Below are 20492 nucleotides of genomic sequence, written 5' to 3'. Positions count from 1 at the left end.
GTATCACTCTCATGTGGAAGGGACAGCTACTGAGTTCTTCAGTTTTCTGAGGAGGAAGATAAAAGATGCACTCTGAAAGATGTTCCCAGCTTTGCCACATCCTTCATTTCAAGAAATTCCCACTTCCAAGCACTACTGAAAATTCATTTCTACTTTAGAGCGGTAGTTACAGATCTTTGTCTTCTGATCGAGAATAAATGAGCATTTTTGCTTTTTTCTTTTTTCTGAAAAAATATCTCTTCTTTATCATGAAGCAACAGTCACAATTAGGAGAATCTTAAATTCAGAATCCAGACAAGTAAGGTCTATCCTCTGTTCTGTATGACTCAGAAGATGTGGTTAGGACAGAGCATGGCAGTCAGGGGAGATGAGGTGGGAAGGACAATTTTTTTGTTGTTGTCGTTTTGCGGTACACGGGCCTCTCACTGTTGTGGCCTCTCCTGTTGCAGAGCACAGGCTCCGGACACGCAAGCTCAGCGGCCATGGCTCACGGGCCCATCCGCTCCGCGGCATGTGGGATCTTCCCGGACCGGGGCAGGAACCCGTGTCCCCTGCATCGGCAGGCGGACTCTCGACCACTGCGCCACTAGGGAAGCCCAGTTCAACTTTTTGAACATAACTTTTTATTCTGTCTAGTTCCTTTCCTTTCTGGTCTAATAGTTTTTCTGTCTCCTTTTACCCACCTAACTCCTAAAACACTGATGTCCCATGAGGTTGCATTTCTCTATTCTTGATCATGCTTCATGCTTTTCTAGAGCAGCTTCATCCATTTTTCCAATTTCAACCTCCACCTACATGCTGATGACTCCCATATATGTATTTCTAGCCCAATCTTTTTGCCTGCCTTACTGACCCAAGTTTTGGCATATCAGGCTATGCACTTCAAACTTAGTAAGAAGTAAACTCAGTGACATCCTTACCAACGTTCACCACCTTTGGTATTTCTTCTTGAGATGTGTTATCATCCACCCAGTCATCTAAAGGCAGAAACGTAACAACTACTTAAAACACCTTCTCCTTAAACTCCAATAGGTCAAAGTCCTGTGGAGTCAAACATGTACACATCTTGCTTGATTTTGCCTCTCCTATAATTCTACTGCCATTGCCTTACTTCTTGTCTAAAGCATCTCTAACCCGTTATTGAAATCTCTCACTGATCATATTACCTCCCAGCCAACCTATCCTGTCTTTTTTTAATTGAAGTATAGTTGATTTACAATGTTGTGTTAGTTTCAGGTGTACAGCAAAATGATTCAGTTTTATACACACACACACACACACACACACACACACACACACATTCTTTTTCAGATTCAACCCATTCTGTGTGTTTTTTTTGTTTGTTTGTTTGTTTTTTTGTCTCCATCAGGTCTTAGTCACAGCCCGTGGGCTCTTCCTTGCGGCGGCATGAGGGCTCCAGAGTGCGCAGGCTTAATTGCCCCGTGACATGTGGGATCTTAGTTTCGCGACTGAGGATCTAACCCGTGTCCCCTGCATTGGAGGGCAGATCAGGGAAATCCTTAACCCATTCTTTTTTCTTAATTTATTTATTTTTAATTTTATTTAGTTTTTTTTTTATTGTGTTGGGTCTTTGTTGCTGCACGTGGGCTTTCTCTAATTGCAGAGAGTGGGGGCTACTCTTCGTTGCAGTGCACGGGCTTCTCATTGCAGTGGCTTTTCTTGTTGTGGAGCATGGGCTCTAGGCGAGGGGGCTTCAGTAGTTGTGGCACACGGGCTTAGTTGCTTTGCAGCATGCGGGATGTTCTTGGACCAGGGATTGAACCCGTGTCCCCTGCATTGGTAGGTGGATTCTTAACCACTGCGCCACGAAGGAAGTCTCCCAACCCATTCTCGATGATGCTTGATGTATGTTACCTCAAGTTGAGTTTCATAACTAGGGAATTTAGTGTCTGTGCTGTGCGCACCAGGGTGAGATAGGAAGCAGTTTTATTTATTTATTTTTAATGAAATTACTCTATTTATTTATTTATTGGCCGCACTGTGTAGCATGCAAGGTCTTATTTCTCCGACCAGGGATCGAACCTGCTCCCCTTGCAGTGGAAGTGCAGAGTCTTAACCATTGGACCACGAGAGAAGTCACAGGAAGTAGTTTTAGAGGTTTAGAATTGGCGTCCCCACTGTGATAGCTCTTATCCCACAGGCCAAGGATCCAATGTGGTGGTTACTTCATCTGTCAAGTATATCAATTCCAATTATACATTCAGAGACTGAGAAAATGATCCCTGGGTGTCTTCATAAAAACAGTGGGCCTACAGGAGCTAGACTTTAGCCAGGACTCAGCTATTATGGGGCTGCTTTAAGCCCCCAACCTAACAAAAAGGGGGTCATGATGATAATTTGGGTATCAAAGTCAATTCAGATCCTGTGTCCAATAGTCTTTAAAATGTCTCATTTCTCTTTTCCAGTGTACAGTCACATCGTTAAATGCCTATACATCCCTTTGGAGAAAGACGGGGGAATAATTATAAGAAATACTTGTTATGGGGGCTTCCCTGGTGGCACAGTGGTTGAGGGTCCGCCTGCTGATGCAGGGGACACGGGTTCGTGCCCCGGTCTGGGAAGATTCCACATGCCGCGGAGTGGCTGGGCCCGTGAGCCATGGCCGCTGAGCCTGTGCGTCCGGAGTCTGTGCTCCGCAATGGGACAGGCCACAACAGTGAGAGGCCCGCTGACCGCAAAAAAACAAAACAAAAGCAAACAAACAAACAAAAAAAACTTGTTATAGTGGTTACAGGGTCCTTCTTCACAGGAAGCCGCCATCTCATCTCCTAGTGGGTTCTGGATCTGAAAATCAGCTCAGGTCTGGGAGCTAAGCAAGAGATGGTGACTTTTTACTAGAATGACTGCCCTCAGCCTCCTGCTCCTCTATCCTTGACTTTGACTGTAGCTGTTAAGAAGCATCCTTTTTCATAATAGATACATGTATTAAATCATTATGTTGTACGCCTCAAACTTGTACAATGTTATATGTCAATTATCTCAATAAAACTGGAAAAATTTTAAATACAAGTAATTGTTTACTTCCACATTAAAAAAAAAAAGAAGCAGCATCCTTGTTGGCTGCCCATCTACTTTGCCCCTAGCTGTCATGCGCTACTAACCATCTCCACAACCTCCTGTGAATCAAGCCCCCTTGGCTGCCCTCCAATCCTCCTGGTAATTGCAGCCTCCTGGTTTCTGCTGGTTAAGAGCCACCATATGACTCATTTACTTCAGGGACCATAATCCCCAGAATGACATTAACAAGTCCAACTCTGTGACTGCCTCACCTACCATCAGCCTTGTCTCAGCAATACTGGGGCTCCCTTCTCCGGCATGTTCCTGCTGGCCTTGGTGAATGCTGGGTCCTCCTGAGGAACATTCTCTGGTAGGTGTCTGGCCTCACATAACTTGTCCATCCCTGCAGATTCACTTTCCTCAGCTTCTTTATTCCCTCCTCTACCCTCTGCCAGGGCAGCTTGGGCATTTATACTTTGCTCAGTGTTGGCTGTCACTTGCCCTGGGCCTCTAAGAATCATCCTAGCAGTGAATTTGTCCCATCTCCTGGGATCCTTGCTGGGATATTGAATCCTATGCAAAGAGAAAATATCCCTCCAAGACAATAAATTCTTTCTTATCTAATGTTGTATTCCAGTCCTTTTGGTCAGTTGCTTTTAAAACCTCACAGAAGGATTATTTCCCTAGCTCCTGCCAGAACATACTGGCTAATGTCTCCGGATCCTCTGGTGGATATTCTCTGTCCTCCCTTGCCAGGCCCATCACTTTCTCAGCTGGGTTATGCTGGAATGTAATTCTCAGTTATTGGCCTAGTAGCTGGGAGAGGAGGTTGGAGGAACTTTTGAGGGGAGTACCTGTCACTCTTACCTTTCGGGGGAGAGGCCTGGGCAGCATCCTCCAGCATACAGATAGGGTTAGTTCTTACTAGGGAACCACGGACCAGCTCTGTAAAGTCTGAGAATTCACAGGGCTCTACAGAGCCGACACTCTCAGGGGCACCCACTCCCATACCCCCACCTGATGTTTCAGGGTCCAAGATGTTCCCAATCAGGTTGCTGACTTTAGCATAATAGAGCTGCCTCGGCTAAGATTTTAAGTCTCTGTAGCTCTGCGACTTCATCTATTAGAGCTTCTGTTTGCTGTGTCCATTCATCTAACATCAGGAGATGTGGGCCTCTGTAAATGACTAGGGGCTCTTTGGCTCTCACATCTCATACTTCATCTTCCGATGCTTGTTAATGGCCTTCAGTTTCTCATTATCCTATTGATGGACATTAATATGATTTACAAGTAACCAGCCAACTCCACTAACTTTGTAGTTGCTTTTACACCTATATTTTCCAAATGCCTGAATTATTGCATTTGTGAGGGCCTTCCCCTCTACAAGGACATTTTCCCAGATCACCTCCAGTAAAATCTTCAGCAATTGGACCACCATTGTGGGCCAGGGATTATCCATCCCCCATATAGCACCCAGAATGTTCTCCTTTTGTGTTCGCCAGCAGGTCAGTGAGCCAGTTCCAGAATCTCATCTTATTACCTGGTTTTTCCTGACTGCTCCTCGCACAATAGGTATTTGTTCATATGTTCCAAGAAGCAGATGTCAAGAAGGGATTAGGTATGCAAGAGATTCGGTATAGAAAATAACTGCGAATGAAAGTAAGAAGGGAGCTGGAAGGCTGGGAGAGTTGTCAGACCATGACGTAGGTCTGACCCCTGTGAAGGAGAAGGAAGGGAGTATGGGTAGGAAGAGTCTTGAACTGCAGTGCAGTTCTAAGGAAGTTTCAGCAAAGCTGATAAAGAGTCCTTGAGTCTAAGCTATAAGAATGCCCCTGCTTTAGAATTCCTGCTACACTTAGTGGCTGGGAGGAGCAGATGGGAGTTATAGCATAGGTGTGAACTTCACAACAGTGGTGTTAAAGATGGGGCCAGTGACCTGCAGTACAGAGTTGAAAGGCACATTTGCGTGATCACCACACCATAATGCTATACTCCCTTTGCTTGAATGCCTTGAAGAAAGGGAAGAGAAATAGAGTATACTTAGGTTGGGGCATTCCTCGTCTGAGCACATCAACACTTTATTCTTCCCTCTGAAATTATAATTACACTCAATGATGGGAAAAGAGCAGGGGCCAAACCACTTGGCTTAGAAATCATTTCAGGAAAAACGTTGACATCTGCCCGTAGTAAGTGAGCTGCTGCAAATGGAGAGAAGCTTTATGGAAAAATATTTCCCAACCTATGGACTGTTAAATAGTAAGTGGCTTGTTCCATCACTTTATTTCCATTTGAAGCTATTTTAAATTGAGTTTCTTACCTCTTCCTGACCAGCACTATTATCAGTCTTACCAGAGACTTTCTGGGTCCAGGACTCAGAAGTGGCAGTAAAAATAGCTAGGGCAACTACAATAGGGTTGTCTGATCTTGAACCTTTTCTTGAATGTAATAGTTATACAGTCCCTTTGTCTGAGTTATTTATCACAAATCTTTTAGCCATGTCGAGGGTAGTGACCACTGCAATCTTCCTCCTTCTTTTAGGTCTGCGCTGAGGCATTGCTGGACTAGCTAATATCAGGTCTCTCTCTCTCTTGCTCTCTCTCTTTTTTTTTGAGGGGGAGGGGTTGGTTTTAGTTGAGTTATATATATATATATATTTTTTTTCTTCCAATTGTATCTGGGTAATATCTGGTCTCCTCTCAAATGTGACAATTTCTGGACCATTTCTGCTGAGGTGAGCATATTCTGCAAACAGGTCTCATGATCAGTGTTCAAAAGTAAGGTATTACTACCATTTTTTAAAAGATGAACATTATTGGGCTTCCCTGGTGGCGCAGTGGTTGACAGTCTGCCTGCCAATGCAGGGGACACGGGTTCGTGCCCCAGTCTGGGAAGATACCACAAGCCACAGAGCGGCTGGGCCCGTGAGCCATGGCCGCTGAGCCTGCGCGTCCGGAGCCTGTGCTCCGCAATGGGAGAGGCCACAACAGTGAGAGGCCCACTTACCGCAAAAAACAAAACAAAACAAAACAAACAAACAAAAAAAACAAAAGATGAACATTATTTATCTCAATAGTTCAAAATAGAGTATGGAGAGAGTAATGTATGGTAGTAGACACTGAGAATAATATCCTCCCCTTCTCTATCTGTCTGCTTTCTCTGGCCTTGCTTTATACCAAAATTAGGCAAAATGATTCAACATAAGAATTATGATTTTGTAGCATTAATGTCTTCCCAACAAGTGACTTTTAAAAAAAAATGCATGTTTACACAATCTCTCATAAATTGTTTATTTTTTCTGGAGAGAATAAGAGGGAAATTAAAGTTAATAAAAGGATTCACATTCCCGTCTTTGTTCTGAGCAGCACAAATTCCCAGTTTGCTAACCTTGCTGTCACTACTCAAATTATGTTGTTGGCACCAACTACCCAAAGTGTTCAAGACAGCCCATCCATAGGAGGCAGACTGCTCGGCTAGGGAAGTATTCTATTCGGGGCAACTTAACATTGAAGAACAGAAGCTAAGAAAGAGTTTAATAAAATAGTCATAAAGAGCATTTGCATAGACTGTCAATTTATGAAGTATATTATATATTATCTCATTAATCCTTATAATCCTGTGAGATAAATATTATGATCACTGCTATTCAGGTGACAGATACTCAATATCAACCATCTACTAAAATAGCACATCTGGTCTCAAACCTAGGTGTTAGACTTCTTACTTCCTTAATCTTGGCAGGTCATTAACACTTTGCCCAACATACATGTGTGTCATCTTTTGTGTTTCTGTAGTCCCCACTCACAGGTCATATCGTTGCATTAGATTGTAGTTGAGTTATATTAACCATCTAGGGCAATGAAGTCTTAGAATTTAACACAGTTGACTGTTATCTTCATTTCCTAATACCTTCCACATTACATACAACTCACCTGCATTCCATTATTGCCTTCTGCTACTTTGCAGAACTCCTTACACACTGCATTCTACTTAAGGCTAGATATTTTCTTACAGAGGAACGTACTTAAATGTATTCTTCTTGCAAGAAACATAACTATCCCTAACACATTACAACACAATACCAAATATCATTTTTCTAGAGTTAGTCTCTCCTGTTGGACCTGCAACAAGCTGCTTTTCCCATTACTCACTGACCCGGAAAACTCATCAAAATCCCTAAAGGATTTTTGCTGCAGAAGGTGACATGCTGATTCTAAATTTATATATAAAGAACTCCTCAAGCTCAATAATAAGAAAACAATCCCCACCCCCAACCCCACTGCCAAAAAAAAGAGCAAAATTCTTTAACAGCCACTCCATCAAGAAGCTATATGGAGGGCAAATTAATATCACAATTAAGATACCACTATACACCTATTAGAATAACTAAAATTAAAGTCTGATCATATCAAGTGTTGAGGAGGAGATCATACGTTTCTGGTGAGAATGCAATATGTCACCATCATTTTGGAAAACTGTGTGAGAGTTTCTTGTAAAGCTAAACATACTTAATATATGACTCAGAATCTCCCTCCTTAGATATTTACCCCCAAATGAGTGAAACTTGAATGTTCACACAAAAAACTGTATATGATGGTTTATAGAGGGCTTATTTATAATCACCAAAACCTAGAAATAACCAAATATCTTTCAACTGGTGAATGGTGTAGGAGCAGAAAACTCTTCTAGGTAGTTTGGTTGGTCTAATAATTAAATTGACATGAGACAAATTAACAGGAGAAAATCAAATTTTGTATGTGTGGGAGCCCCATAAAAATATGTGGACTCCCTGGCAGTCAGGTAACTGAGGCGTATATACCATCCCAAGCTAAAGAGAAGGGGTAGGGGTCTGGGGCTTCAAGGCGGAGGAAGACAGTTCTCAGGAAGATGAGAAGAGCAAATGTTTGGTAAACAAATGTTTGCTCTGCCATGTAGATGAGTCTTTTATTTTTTGACCATGTCATGCGTCATGCGGGATCTTAGTTCCCTGACCAGGGATCAAACTTGTGCCCCCTGTATTGAGAGCGTGGAGTTTGAACCACTGGACTGCTAGGGAAGTCCTGATAATAAGTTTTTCTTATATAAAATATTATCTCTAGTAATAGCTTTCTTCCTAGTATAGGTCCTCTATCTGAATTCTTTGAGGCAGTTAAGGGGAAGGTAAAAAGCTCTTTCTGAATCTGCTGGTCCCTGCTTGTCTTCAGCTCAAAATAATCCATATGCCAAAGCCACATTCCGGGGTGGCATATTCTGCTTCCCCTCAATGGATAAACAAAATGGCATATCCACACAATGGAATACTACTGTTCATCAATAAAAAGGAACAAACTGGTGATACATTCAAAAATATGAGTCAACCTCAAATGCCTTATACTAAATTAAATAACCCAGTCTCATTCCATTCATAAGACATCCTGGAAAAGACGAAACTATAGGAACAGAAAATAGATCTTTGGTTTTCAGGAGTTGAGGAGGGGAAAGGAGTTAACTACAAAGAGGCAAGAAGGAATTTTCTGGAGCGATGGAAGTTCTAGCTCTTGTGATGGTAGTTACATGGATGCATGCGTTTATCAAAACTCAAAGGATTATACATTAAAATGGGTGAATTTCACTGTTTGTAAATAAACCTATATGTTCAATAAACCTGCCTAAGGCTAGAGAGATTAATTAAATTCCCAAAGCCACACAGCTTTGAAGTGGCTAATAAGTGCTTGGTAATTACATATCAGTTCAGTGCAGAAAAGAAAGATAGAGACAAAACATAGTAGAAACTACAGCAGTTACTCTTGGCTGAGTGCCTATCACTTTCCTAACATAACAGTTTTACATACATTATTTTTTTCAACCTAGCAACCTTGCAAGTGTGAGTTGTTACCTTCATTTTAAAAATCAAGTGAACTGAGCTTTCAGGATAGAAACTTGTAAACATATCTGGCTGCCCCTAAAGCTTGGGCTCTTGTGTTTCTTAACAGTAAGAAATAAGTGGTGACTTCCAATCCAGTATGGATAAAAGAGGTAGTAGTTTTAAGAATTGAAATATAGAGACTTCCCTGGTGGCCCAGTGGTTAAGACTCTGCACTTCCACTGCAGGGGGCATGAGTTTAATTGCTGGTCTGGGAACTAAGATCCCCCATGCTGCACTGCGTGGCCAAAAAAAAAAAAAAAAGGGGGGCTTCCCTGGTGGCGCAGTGGTTGAGAGTCCGCCTGCCGATGCAGGGGACACGGGTTTGTGCCCCGGTCCGGGAAGATCCCACATGCCGCAGAGCGGCTGGGCCCGTGAGCCATGGCCGCTGAGCCTGCGCGTCCGGAGCCTGTGCTCTGCAACGGGAGAGGCCACAACAGTGAGAGGCCCGCGTACCGCAAAAAAAAAAAAAAAAAAAAGGAATATATCAAATAAAGTTATCAGAGAAGATTTAATCAGGGCTTTTGAGGAAGAGCAGAAGGAATCAAGTTCTGACCTTCGTTTTCCAGTGTTAGAGCTACAGGAGTTCTGAGTTACTGAGGAAATCTTGTCCAGTCTCTGTGAACTTCTTCTATAACCCTTCTCAGTGTTATAAATCTCCCTAATGTACTGGGCCACTCCTCTTGGTCATCCATCATGAGAATAAACGACCTCCTCAAACTCTACTCTGAGGCCTCTGTATACAAATCCTAGGAGTCATGTGACTGATGCAATTTCCTCTTTGATCTCCAAACTAAACCTTTTTTTTTCCTTTGAGGTAAAATTTACAGTAAAATATACAATTTTTTTTTTTATGTGGACCATTTTTTAAAGTCTTTATTGAATTTGTTACAATACTGCTTCTGTTTTATGTTTTGATTTTTGGCCATGAGGCATGTGGGATCTTAGCTCCCTGACCAGGGATCAAACCCACACCCCCTGCATTGGAAGGCAAAGTCTTAACCACTGGATCTGCCAGGGAAGTCCTAAAATACACAGATCTTAAGTGTACAGTTTGATAAGTTTTGAAAAATGGTAGGCAACTCCCTAGTCGAGACAGAAAATATTTCCATCACCACAGAATTTTCTCTTTGCCCCTTCCAGGAGATTCTGGCCACTCCCACCCCATGGGTTAGCTGGATAAAGAAGTGGCATCCTATTTACTTTGGGTAGGTGGACTGTCCCTTTTCTTACTCATCTTGATTACCAAATGGTTTTTAATATAAAAGATGATGAAGAGAACACAACGTTGTTAATCAACTATACTCCAATAGAAAACAAAATTTTTTAAAAAGTAGTGAAGAGACTAAAAAATTGAACAATGGAAGTGGTAATTTGTTGATAGACATCAGTTTTAGAATCACTTTTTCCTTACTTTCTATTATCCTCCCTCCAATATACCGTCCCATTACGGACGCGCAGGCTCAGCGGCCATGGCTCACGGGCTTAGCCGCTCCGCGGCATGTGGGATCTTCACGGACCGGGGCACGAACCTGTGTCCCCTGCATCGGCAGGCGGACTCTCAACCACTGGGCCACCAGGGAAGCCCCCCTCTATTTTTTAAGATAAAGGCAAAACAAAGGATTTCTCTTGTCTGGGCTTCCATTCCTTTCCAGCCTCATCCAATATCTATGTTCCCTGGTTCTGAACTCCCAACGCACTGGCCTTTCAGTTTTCTTGTTTCCCACCTCAGGAGCCTCACAACCCGTTCTACTGGCTGGAATGTCCTTTCTTCTCCTTTTTTAAATTCTTATTTGCCATTCAATCTGATGTCAGCTCAAAACTCTTTCTCAGAGAAATCTGTCCCTTTAAGTAGTGGACTCAGAAATGAAAAGTAACATCTTTTGGAGCAATTTACCTCCTTCAGGCCATTCCAATCTAGGTTTTCCTGGCCAGGAACAAAAGATGACTCAAGTTAATTCTTCTAAAGAGAAATGTCTTGTGGACCCATTTACTTCATCTTTTGTCATCTGATGTCTACCCCTTAGTAATGGAAGTTCTTTTTCCTCTCCTTATCTTTCAAAAAATACAATTTCAGCTATATCCTTCAGGTAAGGCTGATTGAAATATTGGGTGATTACTGGCATTCTTAACACTTCAGCCCTTCATATTCTAAAACAGGAGTGTGGCTCATGGGGGAAACACAAATCCTGCTAAACAGTTTTAAAAGAATTTACTAGAGACCTTCCAAAATTGTATTTTGGAGGAAATTAAACTATGAGTTTTATGGCGGAACTAGAAAACGGAATACTGCGTGTTACAACAGAGAAGTTTTTTTTTCCAAAATGTAACTCAAAGCAATTTATTTTCCCAGAGAATATAGATAGACAGGACAGAGATCTATTTTTTAATATTGGTTTCCGAGAAACTTGTAATCCATCTCCTTTTATAATTCACTTCATACCTTCTCATTCATCATCCATTGAATAAACACTTATTGAGTACCAACTACGTGTCAGGCTGTTCTAGGAGGCTGTGATACCTAAGTGCACAAAACCGACAGAAATCCATTTTTTAAAAAAGTTTATTTTTATTTTTGGCTGTGTTGGGTCTTTGTTGCTGCACGCAGGCTTTTTCTAGTTGTGGCGAGCGGGGTCTACTCTTCGTTGCGGTGCATGGGCTTCTCATTGTGGTGGCTTCTCTTGCTGCGGAGCACGGGCTCTAGGCACATGAGCCTCAGTAGTTGTGGCACGTGGGTTCAGTAGTTGTGGCTCACGGGCTTAGTTGCTCCGAGGCATGTGGGATCTTCCCGGAACAGGGCTTGAACCTGTGTCCCCAGCACTGGCAGGCAGATTCTTATCCACTGCACCACCAGGGAAGTACCCCAGAAATCCTTTTGTATTGTTAGGGGAAGACAAACAATAATTAATTACAAATTAACATGTTAGAGGAGACAAGTGTTATAGAAAAATAGAAATTGGGACCCAGGGTGCATATAGGGCTGGAGAAACAGTTTATGATTTTAAATAGGGGGTCACAGTATGCCTTTTTGACAAAGTGGCATTCGAAGAAAGAATTAAAAGAAAGTTTACCATATTGACATATGGGGAAAAGAGCATTCCAGCCAGTGACAAGGCCCTGAGGTAAGAGCGTGTGAGGCATGGTCAAAGAACAGCAAAGGCAGGGTGTTGGAGATGAGGCAGGAGATGAAGGGGCACGGGGTAGAATGCACTTTAGTTAAGGTCTTGGAGGTCATTACAATGACTTTGGTTTTCCCTCTGAATGGGATCCATGGGAGGGTTTTGAGCAGTGTCATGATCTGACATATTTCAAAAGAATCATTTCACATACACAATTGAGAATTTTGTTTTAAAATAAAAGCTTTAATTTCAAAATTTTCTAGTTGCCTTTTTCCCAGAGGCACTATAACTTATCATTCAATGTGGGACACTTAAAAAAATTATATATAATTTACATATAAGTAAAATACAGACATCTTAAGTGCATAGCTCTGTGAATATTTACATATGGGTGCATCTAAGTAACTGCCACCCAAAACAAGGTAAGCTCACTTAATTATGCGGAGACAAGAGGCATAATCAGGACTGATTGCATCCTTGTGAATAGATTCTTTGGGGCAAGAATATTATCAGTGATATATTGTATCCCATCAGGAAACACATTGCTACTCTTACCATTCCTGGTGATGATAAGTTTGAATACTTGGTTAAGGTGTACATAACCAAATTTGAACTTTTGCCTATAAGCCCCATTTTTCCCAATGTAGAAATTCACTTGAGGCACTTTCAAGTAAATTAATTCCATTCATCGAATTAGCATTTTTAAAATGTCCCCATCTCCCTTCTCGTCTGCTCCCTTAGGGCTGGGAGTCTTTGGAGAGATAGCCACTTCCACTTTTGGCAGTTCACAGGCTTTTCTTCATGCAACCCTGTAAGCAGGAAGCATGGAGAGTGCAGAGTGGCCCAGAGTTCAGCTGTCAAATAGCACCGTGGAGTTGATTCGTAGTCACTTCTCTATCATTAATTATAATCATAGCCGTGGAGTTGATTTGTAGTCACTTCTCTATCATTAATTATAATCATAGCTGTACCCTTTTTACTGGTATTGTGATCTCACTGCAGGCTTTTCATTAATACTTTATTCCTAAAAAGCAAATGAAATGTTTTAGAATCAAGACGAAATATGAAATTGCATTCTTGAAAATAACCAAGAAACCCACTCCTGGAATGCCAATAAAATTGCCCTTGGGACTTTCCTGGTGGTCCAGTGGTTAGGACTCAGGTCTTTCACTACCATAGCCCCAGGTTCAATCCCTGGTCAGGGAACTAAGATCCCGCAGCTTGAGCTCCCCCCCACCCCACCCCACTTGAGGCTTCTATCCTCTGCCAGCTACCCTAGATCTCTGGTGTTCAGTCATCATGACGCCAAAAGTGGGTCCCCAGCAGGCCAACAGAGAGCACGGGATGAAGCCCAGGATGATTCCTGGACAATTACAGGGTGAGGAAATGGATCCCTGGGAGCCAAGTCTGGGCTGCTCCAAGCCCCTCTATTCAGAGGGATGGGCTTCTCTCCATCCTCCTCCTCTGCAGGCCCCTCTTCCAAGCTAAGCCCGGAAACACACGTGGCCCAATTTAACAGAAAACACATGGCAATCCCCTCCAAGCATCCTACTGCGCTCCCCTTCTCCATTCGTATCTTTCAGAAAATACCTCCAGTTGTAGCCTCTATTTCTCTCCTCCCCTTATTCAACCACCCCCAGATTATCTATATTCTGTATTGCTTTGAATCCCTTATCTTTTCCAAGCAAGTATGTTATCTCTACCTCCTTTATAAGACAATTTCCCCATGCAAATTCTCCCCACTGACTTCATATTTCAGGTTTTCTCCTTGTTTCTTTTGTCTCCTTTAACATGCCCCTAAAACACTGCTGTTCCTTGAAGCTCTGTCCTCAACCCAATGCAACTCTTCTCCTTATCAGTGTTCAAGTAATTACCGAAAAACTATCTAGAAGCCAGGTTTTTCTTACTTCCTCCTTTCCATCTAGACAATTCTTCCCTTAAATTAAGAAACCTCTTCTTTGATACCAGTCATCACATGGTGATACAGTCGTTTACGTACCAGTCATCCCCCTTAGACTGTAGGCCACCTAAAAGCAGGGTTTTTTTGCTAGTCATTATTTCTGTGTAGTGCGTATACTGGGAACATAGTAATTATACAATTGGTTACTGCTCCAAAATTATGGGTCTCCAGGTAGAAGCATTATGCCTTGACATAAAAATGCCCTTTCTCCTAGGAAGACACTTACTCAAGTAAAACTTTTTGTGAAAATCTTTATTGACAACTTGTGCTTGAAATACAGGGCTAATTAAGATGAATATGTATCTCCTTTCTCCCCCAACTAAAACCCAGATGCCCACTTTTAGTGTGTAGAAGGGTACCATGTGTTTACCTGTGCACACACTCAGGGCACAGCATGTTGTCCTCCAGGTGTGGGGGAGGAAGATTGCCCGCAGGAGGCAAGAAGAGCGCAGACACCCTCCTTCGTTTTTCAGGCACCCAAGCCTGTCCGGCATGAAATTGTAAATGAACCCAGCCCTCTGTGTTAGCAGGGAGACCTCTCCCGTGAACCACACACCACCAGACCCCTGGGGAAGGAAAGAGAGGTTCAGGACGAGCATAGCAAGACCAAAGTCTAAACTTCGAGTTTGCATCATGGCCTTTGATGCTACTGTCTTCCTCAAGTGCCAGCTCCCAGATATGAACCCTGAAACCTAACTTACTCTACCCTGTTCCCCTTTAGAAAATAATGCAAAAACAGTTCCTGTTAAATATTTTAAAAGAAACAAAAAATACATCTGGATGTGTAGAGGCAAGTGGGTAGATGACAGTGTGGCTGGGAGGTTGGCAAAGCTTTTCCTCTGCCCGTCTTAGGTTTTCACCTGGGACTCTAACAAAAAGACTAACAAGGGAAAAACAGTTGATGAATTCATGCAGCGCACATAGTGCAGGAAAAATGCAAACATTAGCTCAAAATGGCAGCTTAGAATTCCGTCTTATGTAACATCTTTGACAAAGAACAATACATTTGCAAAGAAATGACAGGACAAACGGAAGCAGGCTCCCAAGGGTGGCAAACGGTGGGAAGGTAAATATATGGGAGGAAACTAGTGGATGAGGTTTCTTTGCTGGTTGCTCTGGTGCCCACTCTCAGTGGATAAGTCTGTCTCCAGCAAAAGGAGAATAGATAATCCTGCCTTAGGGCAAAAAGGGAGAGCTTTTTTGGGGTTGCTGCTTTTTGATTGCCTTCAGCTCAAGATTTTTATGGCAAAGAGGCATATTTTGGGGTGACGTTCTGATTTCCTTCAATAGAAAGACTAAACCAGAGTGGTCTGGGAAGGCCCTCATAAAATAAGTTCAGGGGTCTCAACTCTTTTTTTTTTAGCGACATCAATGGTTTAATGGATGGGGGATCTTACATGTCTGAAGCAAGATCCTGGAGCAACACCCCACTATGTGCAACAGACAGTGGACAGGGCCTGGCCCCAGGCTTTGCTCCCAAGGGAAGGGGGAGGTTACCAGTTATAGGGGGACAGGGGTCTCAACAGGCATTGTAATGTGCTAACCAGTTCATGGTCTTAATTTTATCTCCTGTAACTCTCACGATAACATCCATGAGGTAGGTATTATTATTAACCTACATCACCACGAGCAAACTGAGAACTAGATTAAATAACAGTTAATGCCACTTACTTGACAGATGCTAGAAGATCCAAGGCTTTAGCTCAGGCAGTTGATTTTAGAGACTGCTTTTACTTTTAATTCTTTAAAGGAGGCGAAAAGAAATGAAGCCAGATTTCTATCCCCTTCTGATGACCTCATTAATTTAGATCACTGGTTCTCAAAATGTGGTCCCCAGATTAGCCGTGCCTTGGAGATTGTTAGAAATGTAAATTCCTAGGGCCTACCCAGACCTGAACCAGAAAAATGTGTGGGTGGGGCCCAGGAATCACCAGGTCTTCAGATGATTTTGATAACACCCTGAAGTTAATCAGCGGTTAATAGCAATTAAACTTATTTTCCCACCTGAACCAGAAGCAGTTCTTACTAGTGAGCTTACCACAGGTCTCTTGCGATTGCGCCAACTCCATCTTCATGGCCCTGGCCGTCATTCTGCTCCAAGAGGCAAACACAGTTCCTGGGTCAGAGGCAGAAGTCGATACAACTTCCTGAAGAGTAGGATCTCCTTCAAGGGCAGGAGCTCCTTCAAGGGCAGGTACTCCCTCCTCAAGAGGAGCAGCCACTTCAGAAGACATCTTTTCATCAGAACATTCCAGAGGTAGTTCCCCCTCGTCCATCTTTGATTTTCTTCTTGCTAGTGATAGGATCCTGGCCTCCTCAGCTGTGGCAGGAATGTTCTACATCGAGGGTTTAAAAGATTAAAGACAATTCTTCTACTCACCTTTTTTTTTTTTTTTTTTTTTTTTGCAGTACGCGGGCCTCTCGCTGTTGTGGCCTCTCCCGTTGCGGAGCACAGGCTCCGGACGCGCAGGCTCAGCGGCCATGGCTCACGGGCCCAGGCGCTCCGCGGCATGTGGGATCTTCCCGGACCGGGGCACAAACCCGTGTTCCCTGCATCGGCAGGCGGACTCTCAACCACTGCGCCACCAGGGAAGCCCTCTGCTCACCTTTTAACGCTAAAATAAGTGAGTAGGATGAGAATAACTAAACCTTCGACTTGGCCAAATTCCCTACAAATTACTCACTTTTTGATGAGGGTAGGCATGTTCACAGAGTCGTTTATATCCGTCTAGTTTCTAAGACAAGAGAAAAATGAGTTAATAATCAAACTGAGGCTCGTAGTCTTCCTCCCAAGAGCATCAACTCCTACCCTGGACACTCACCGGGCCTTTGGTGCTTAGTTTTAACTGCTGGCACCAAGCGCGCACAACATCCCTGTGAATCAGATTGACAGGCGGCAGTATAGAAGGTAAAGGAGGAATTGGCATCGTCTTCTTCTGAGGTTTCACACTGTCACAACATTGTGGCATTTTTCGTGGACAACAAGCTGAAGGAGAATGAGATAAAATTAGCAATAATTAACTTTTGTGTAGCCTTTTAAAATGTCAAAAGTACAATCACTTTTAGTTCTTATAGTCTAATCCCCACTGTAAAATTAAATGACTTGCCAAAGACCACGTAACCTTCAAGGGATAGAACCTCAAAACTATAACTGACAATATTTCTGAATGCCTCAGTATTTTTACTTCCTAAAACTCCCCACTACTCACGCACACTTGCTCTTTTGTGAGAGCTCTAAACCACAGACCCTGAGGAGGTTGACCTAGAGATTGCACTTCCAATGCAGGGAATGATAGAAGCTTTAGACCTGAGGTCATAACTACTAGGCCATGCCTTGCCCTCTCACCGCAAAAAACAAAATAAGCCACCCAGAAATGCTACACAATGACTAATACCCATAATTCTGGCAGCCCACCCCACTAGGGCAGCACTCTGGTCTCCTGCTGCCCCTCACACGCTCTCACCATTCAGGAAAGACTGACGTTAATAGTCACGAGGTTTGACTGAGCGCCCGTTCAGTCAGATGAAGTGTAGGCTGTTTACCTAATTATTCTGTGTAAATTACAACTGACCCTCCACCCTGACCTCAATCCAACTCAGCAAGGTAGCTACTTTCCTCATATTTTTAAGACAGGAAGTAGAGTTTCAAGGATGGGATTTTGAATTTATAGGTCTCTGTCCCCAGATCATTGCACATGAAGATCCTTAACTCCCAGAATCTAGAGTAGGCAAAATAATGATCACAACCAGGAGGTGAGATTTAAACTAGGCTTCGAAGGAAGTGTAGGATTTGCAGAATACAGGACTGAAATTTCTTCCCTACTTTTTCAGAAAAATCCCTGTCTTCTCGGACCCAGGGAAATAGGATTTGAGGAACTGTAGATCTCTTACCTCTGTTATTTTTTATAGATCTTTTTCTTTTGGTCCTCTTTGCCGAGTTTTCTAGTATATCTGGTTTACCAGAAGAAGCCCCCTGTCCCTCTTCGGCATCTACTGATGTACGTTTGAATTTGCAGCTCATATATTCTTCCTCTGTCTTCTTTGTGGAGTTGCACTGGGGATAGAGGAACCAGAAAGTCACTCCTCTGGGCGTCCAACCCACCATATACACTACCTGACTTATGACACCTCACATCCAAGGTACCAAGATAATCACTGAACTCCGCTGGCAACATGGGTTCTCTTCTGGGTATCATCTTAATACTCAGGTTTATTTATAAGAAAGGGAAGCAGTGATAGAGAAGTGGAAGGCCAATCTGAAAGTATGAGAAAAGGGGAATTCCCTGGTTGTCCAGTGGTTAGGACTCAGCACTTTCACTGCAAGGGCCAGGGTTCAGTCCCTGGTTGGGGAATTAAGATCCCACAAGCCTTGGCGGCAAGGTCCAAAAATGTACGAGAAAAGATAAAAAAAAATATATATATATATATATATATATAAACAAAATTCATAGAAGAAACTAGCCTCTGCTTTGGAGAAAGCCCTTACATCACCCACAATACCCATTATCCCTCACCTGGAAGGTTTTTTTTCCCCTCTTTCCCCATTCCACCCCCCTCCCATTTACCTCTTCCAGATAAACCTTTCCCATACTATTGCCCCAAGCTACTGCCACAAAACTACTTTCCTTTCCAACCTAGTTATTTTGCCTGAAAGGATATCACTCAGCTCCACACACACCACCTTCCCTTATATTCATGTTCTTAAACCCTTAATCCGCTTTCAGAATCTCACTTCAAGTGTTAGTTCAGCTGGTAACCTTTTCTCCACTTTATAGACCAGTACAAATCTACTGCGCCATTGCCACATTCCTACCACTTGTCAGTTGCAGTTTTACATTTGCTTGTGTGATTTGATCCATGACTGTTAATCCATTTGATTATAAACTCCCCAAGGGTAGAATTCCTTTCCCTCTGGTTGTAGGCACTCAATAAATATTGGTTAATTCAAAAGAAACAAGAGAACAGTGAGAATAAAGCTGTTTGATACAAAGAAACAACATTTTTTGAGCCTATAGTTTCCATCAGGCATTGTTCCACACCACAGACTCCTTATTTTCCTTCTTTTAATCCCCACAGCAATCCAGCAACAATCTATTATTTTGTTTTTCAGATGCAGAAGCTGAGGCTCAGAGGTTACATAACTAAGGGCACACAGGTAGACACTTGCGATAGAAATTAAACCCCAAGTCAATACTAAATCCCAGATTTGCTTCCAAATCTAATTCCTATCACCTCCAAGAAGGGAGTACGAATTACATTTTTACATCTCTATAGCAGGTTTACATTCATATTCAAATCTCACATTGGCATAACACTTACACAAAGTGCACTTTGTACCTCACTCACTTTGGGGCCTCCCAAAAGTCTTAGTTAAAATTGGGAGGGCAAAAAATGACCTAGCTCTAGGAAAGAGACCCGAAGAGCGGTCAGGCTGCACTGGCAGAGGGATTCAATTTTTCTCAACAAAGCCCCACAGCCTGTCTGACTTTAGTTGCTGTCCTCAGTGTTGCTCAATACGTCTGGTTTCCCATTGTTCCTTGGCCCTAACAACCCTAAGAAAAGATGAATCCAGACGCAGCAATTTTGGTCTCGAACCTGTATCTGTAGTATCAAAATTAAAGGATCTGGTTCAGTATACCAGGGAGCAATTATATCCAGGAACTTGATTTTTTTTTTCAACAAGTGAAGGGAAGGAAATTCTAAGGGACCTTCTTTTCTCCTCAAAAGAGGGAGTAAGTGTGCCCAAGAGAAAGAGAAACACGAAGATTGACGAAGACAGACAAAAGCAAACCCGTGCAGATTGTACGTACCTCCTTGTTCTTTGCACTCTCCATGATCAGAAATCTCAAGCTTGATGATACTCTCCTTACTTCTGAAATGGCCCCTGGCCCAAGGTGGCTCTTTTAAAGGCTCCTCCTTCTTCCGGCGCCCGTAAGCACTTTTCCTTTTCTCCTCCCCTCTGTTCCTTCCCCCACAACCTGTGAAAGCTAAGCTTGCACACTTTCTTATTCATGAGTGACTATTGTATGAATGAATACATAATAACATTCCGGGCCCTTTCCAGTGAGTTTTTTTAAACATTATTATGCAGGGTGTGGTTCCAGAGACATTGGGAAGTTGAAAATTCCTTCAGAAAAATTCCAAGGGAAAAAGAAAAGTTGCTAGAGACTTCTGAAGGGGATGTGTGACAGGATTTAATGATGAAACTTGTGGAAACAACAGAATTCTGGGCCAAACCAGTGGCTTGAAGAAAGCAAAACTGATTTCTTGTACCATATACGTTTCATTTCTTAAGCAAGTTACTCAACTTATTAAAACTTCAGTTTTCCATCAGTACTAATAATAACTAGAACCTTCCCATCTGCCAACAACTAACAATAACAGTTTTAAAAGTCCATTGAGGGGGCTTCCCTGGTGGCGCAGTGGTTGAGAATCTGCCTGTTAATGCAGGGGACACGGGTTCGAGCCCTGGTGAGGATCCCACATGCCACGGAAC

At 42.7% G+C, this 20492-nt stretch overlaps 1 protein-coding gene across 1 annotated transcript; it reads right to left on the bottom strand.

The window, feature by feature from the left end:
• Positions 1-13029: 13029 nt before the first annotated feature.
• On the bottom strand, positions 13030-19830 carry DPPA4 (developmental pluripotency associated 4; the record flags this gene model as incomplete). The annotated part of the gene is made up of 7 exons (XM_082655326.1): positions 13030-13060; positions 14367-14562; positions 16035-16332; positions 16681-16731; positions 16819-16982; positions 17888-18050; positions 19807-19830. 7 exons carry the CDS (start codon positions 19828-19830, stop codon positions 13030-13032), a joined length of 927 nt encoding a protein of 308 aa, XP_082511452.1.
• Between the last annotated feature and the right edge of the window lie 662 nt (positions 19831-20492).

Source organism: Grampus griseus, assembly GCF_964374135.1.
Source record: "Grampus griseus genome assembly, chromosome: 5".
Taxonomy (NCBI): domain Eukaryota; kingdom Metazoa; phylum Chordata; class Mammalia; order Artiodactyla; family Delphinidae; genus Grampus; species Grampus griseus.
The sequence above is the reverse complement of the archived record's forward strand: the minus strand, read 5'-3'. Positions and strand labels throughout refer to the sequence as shown.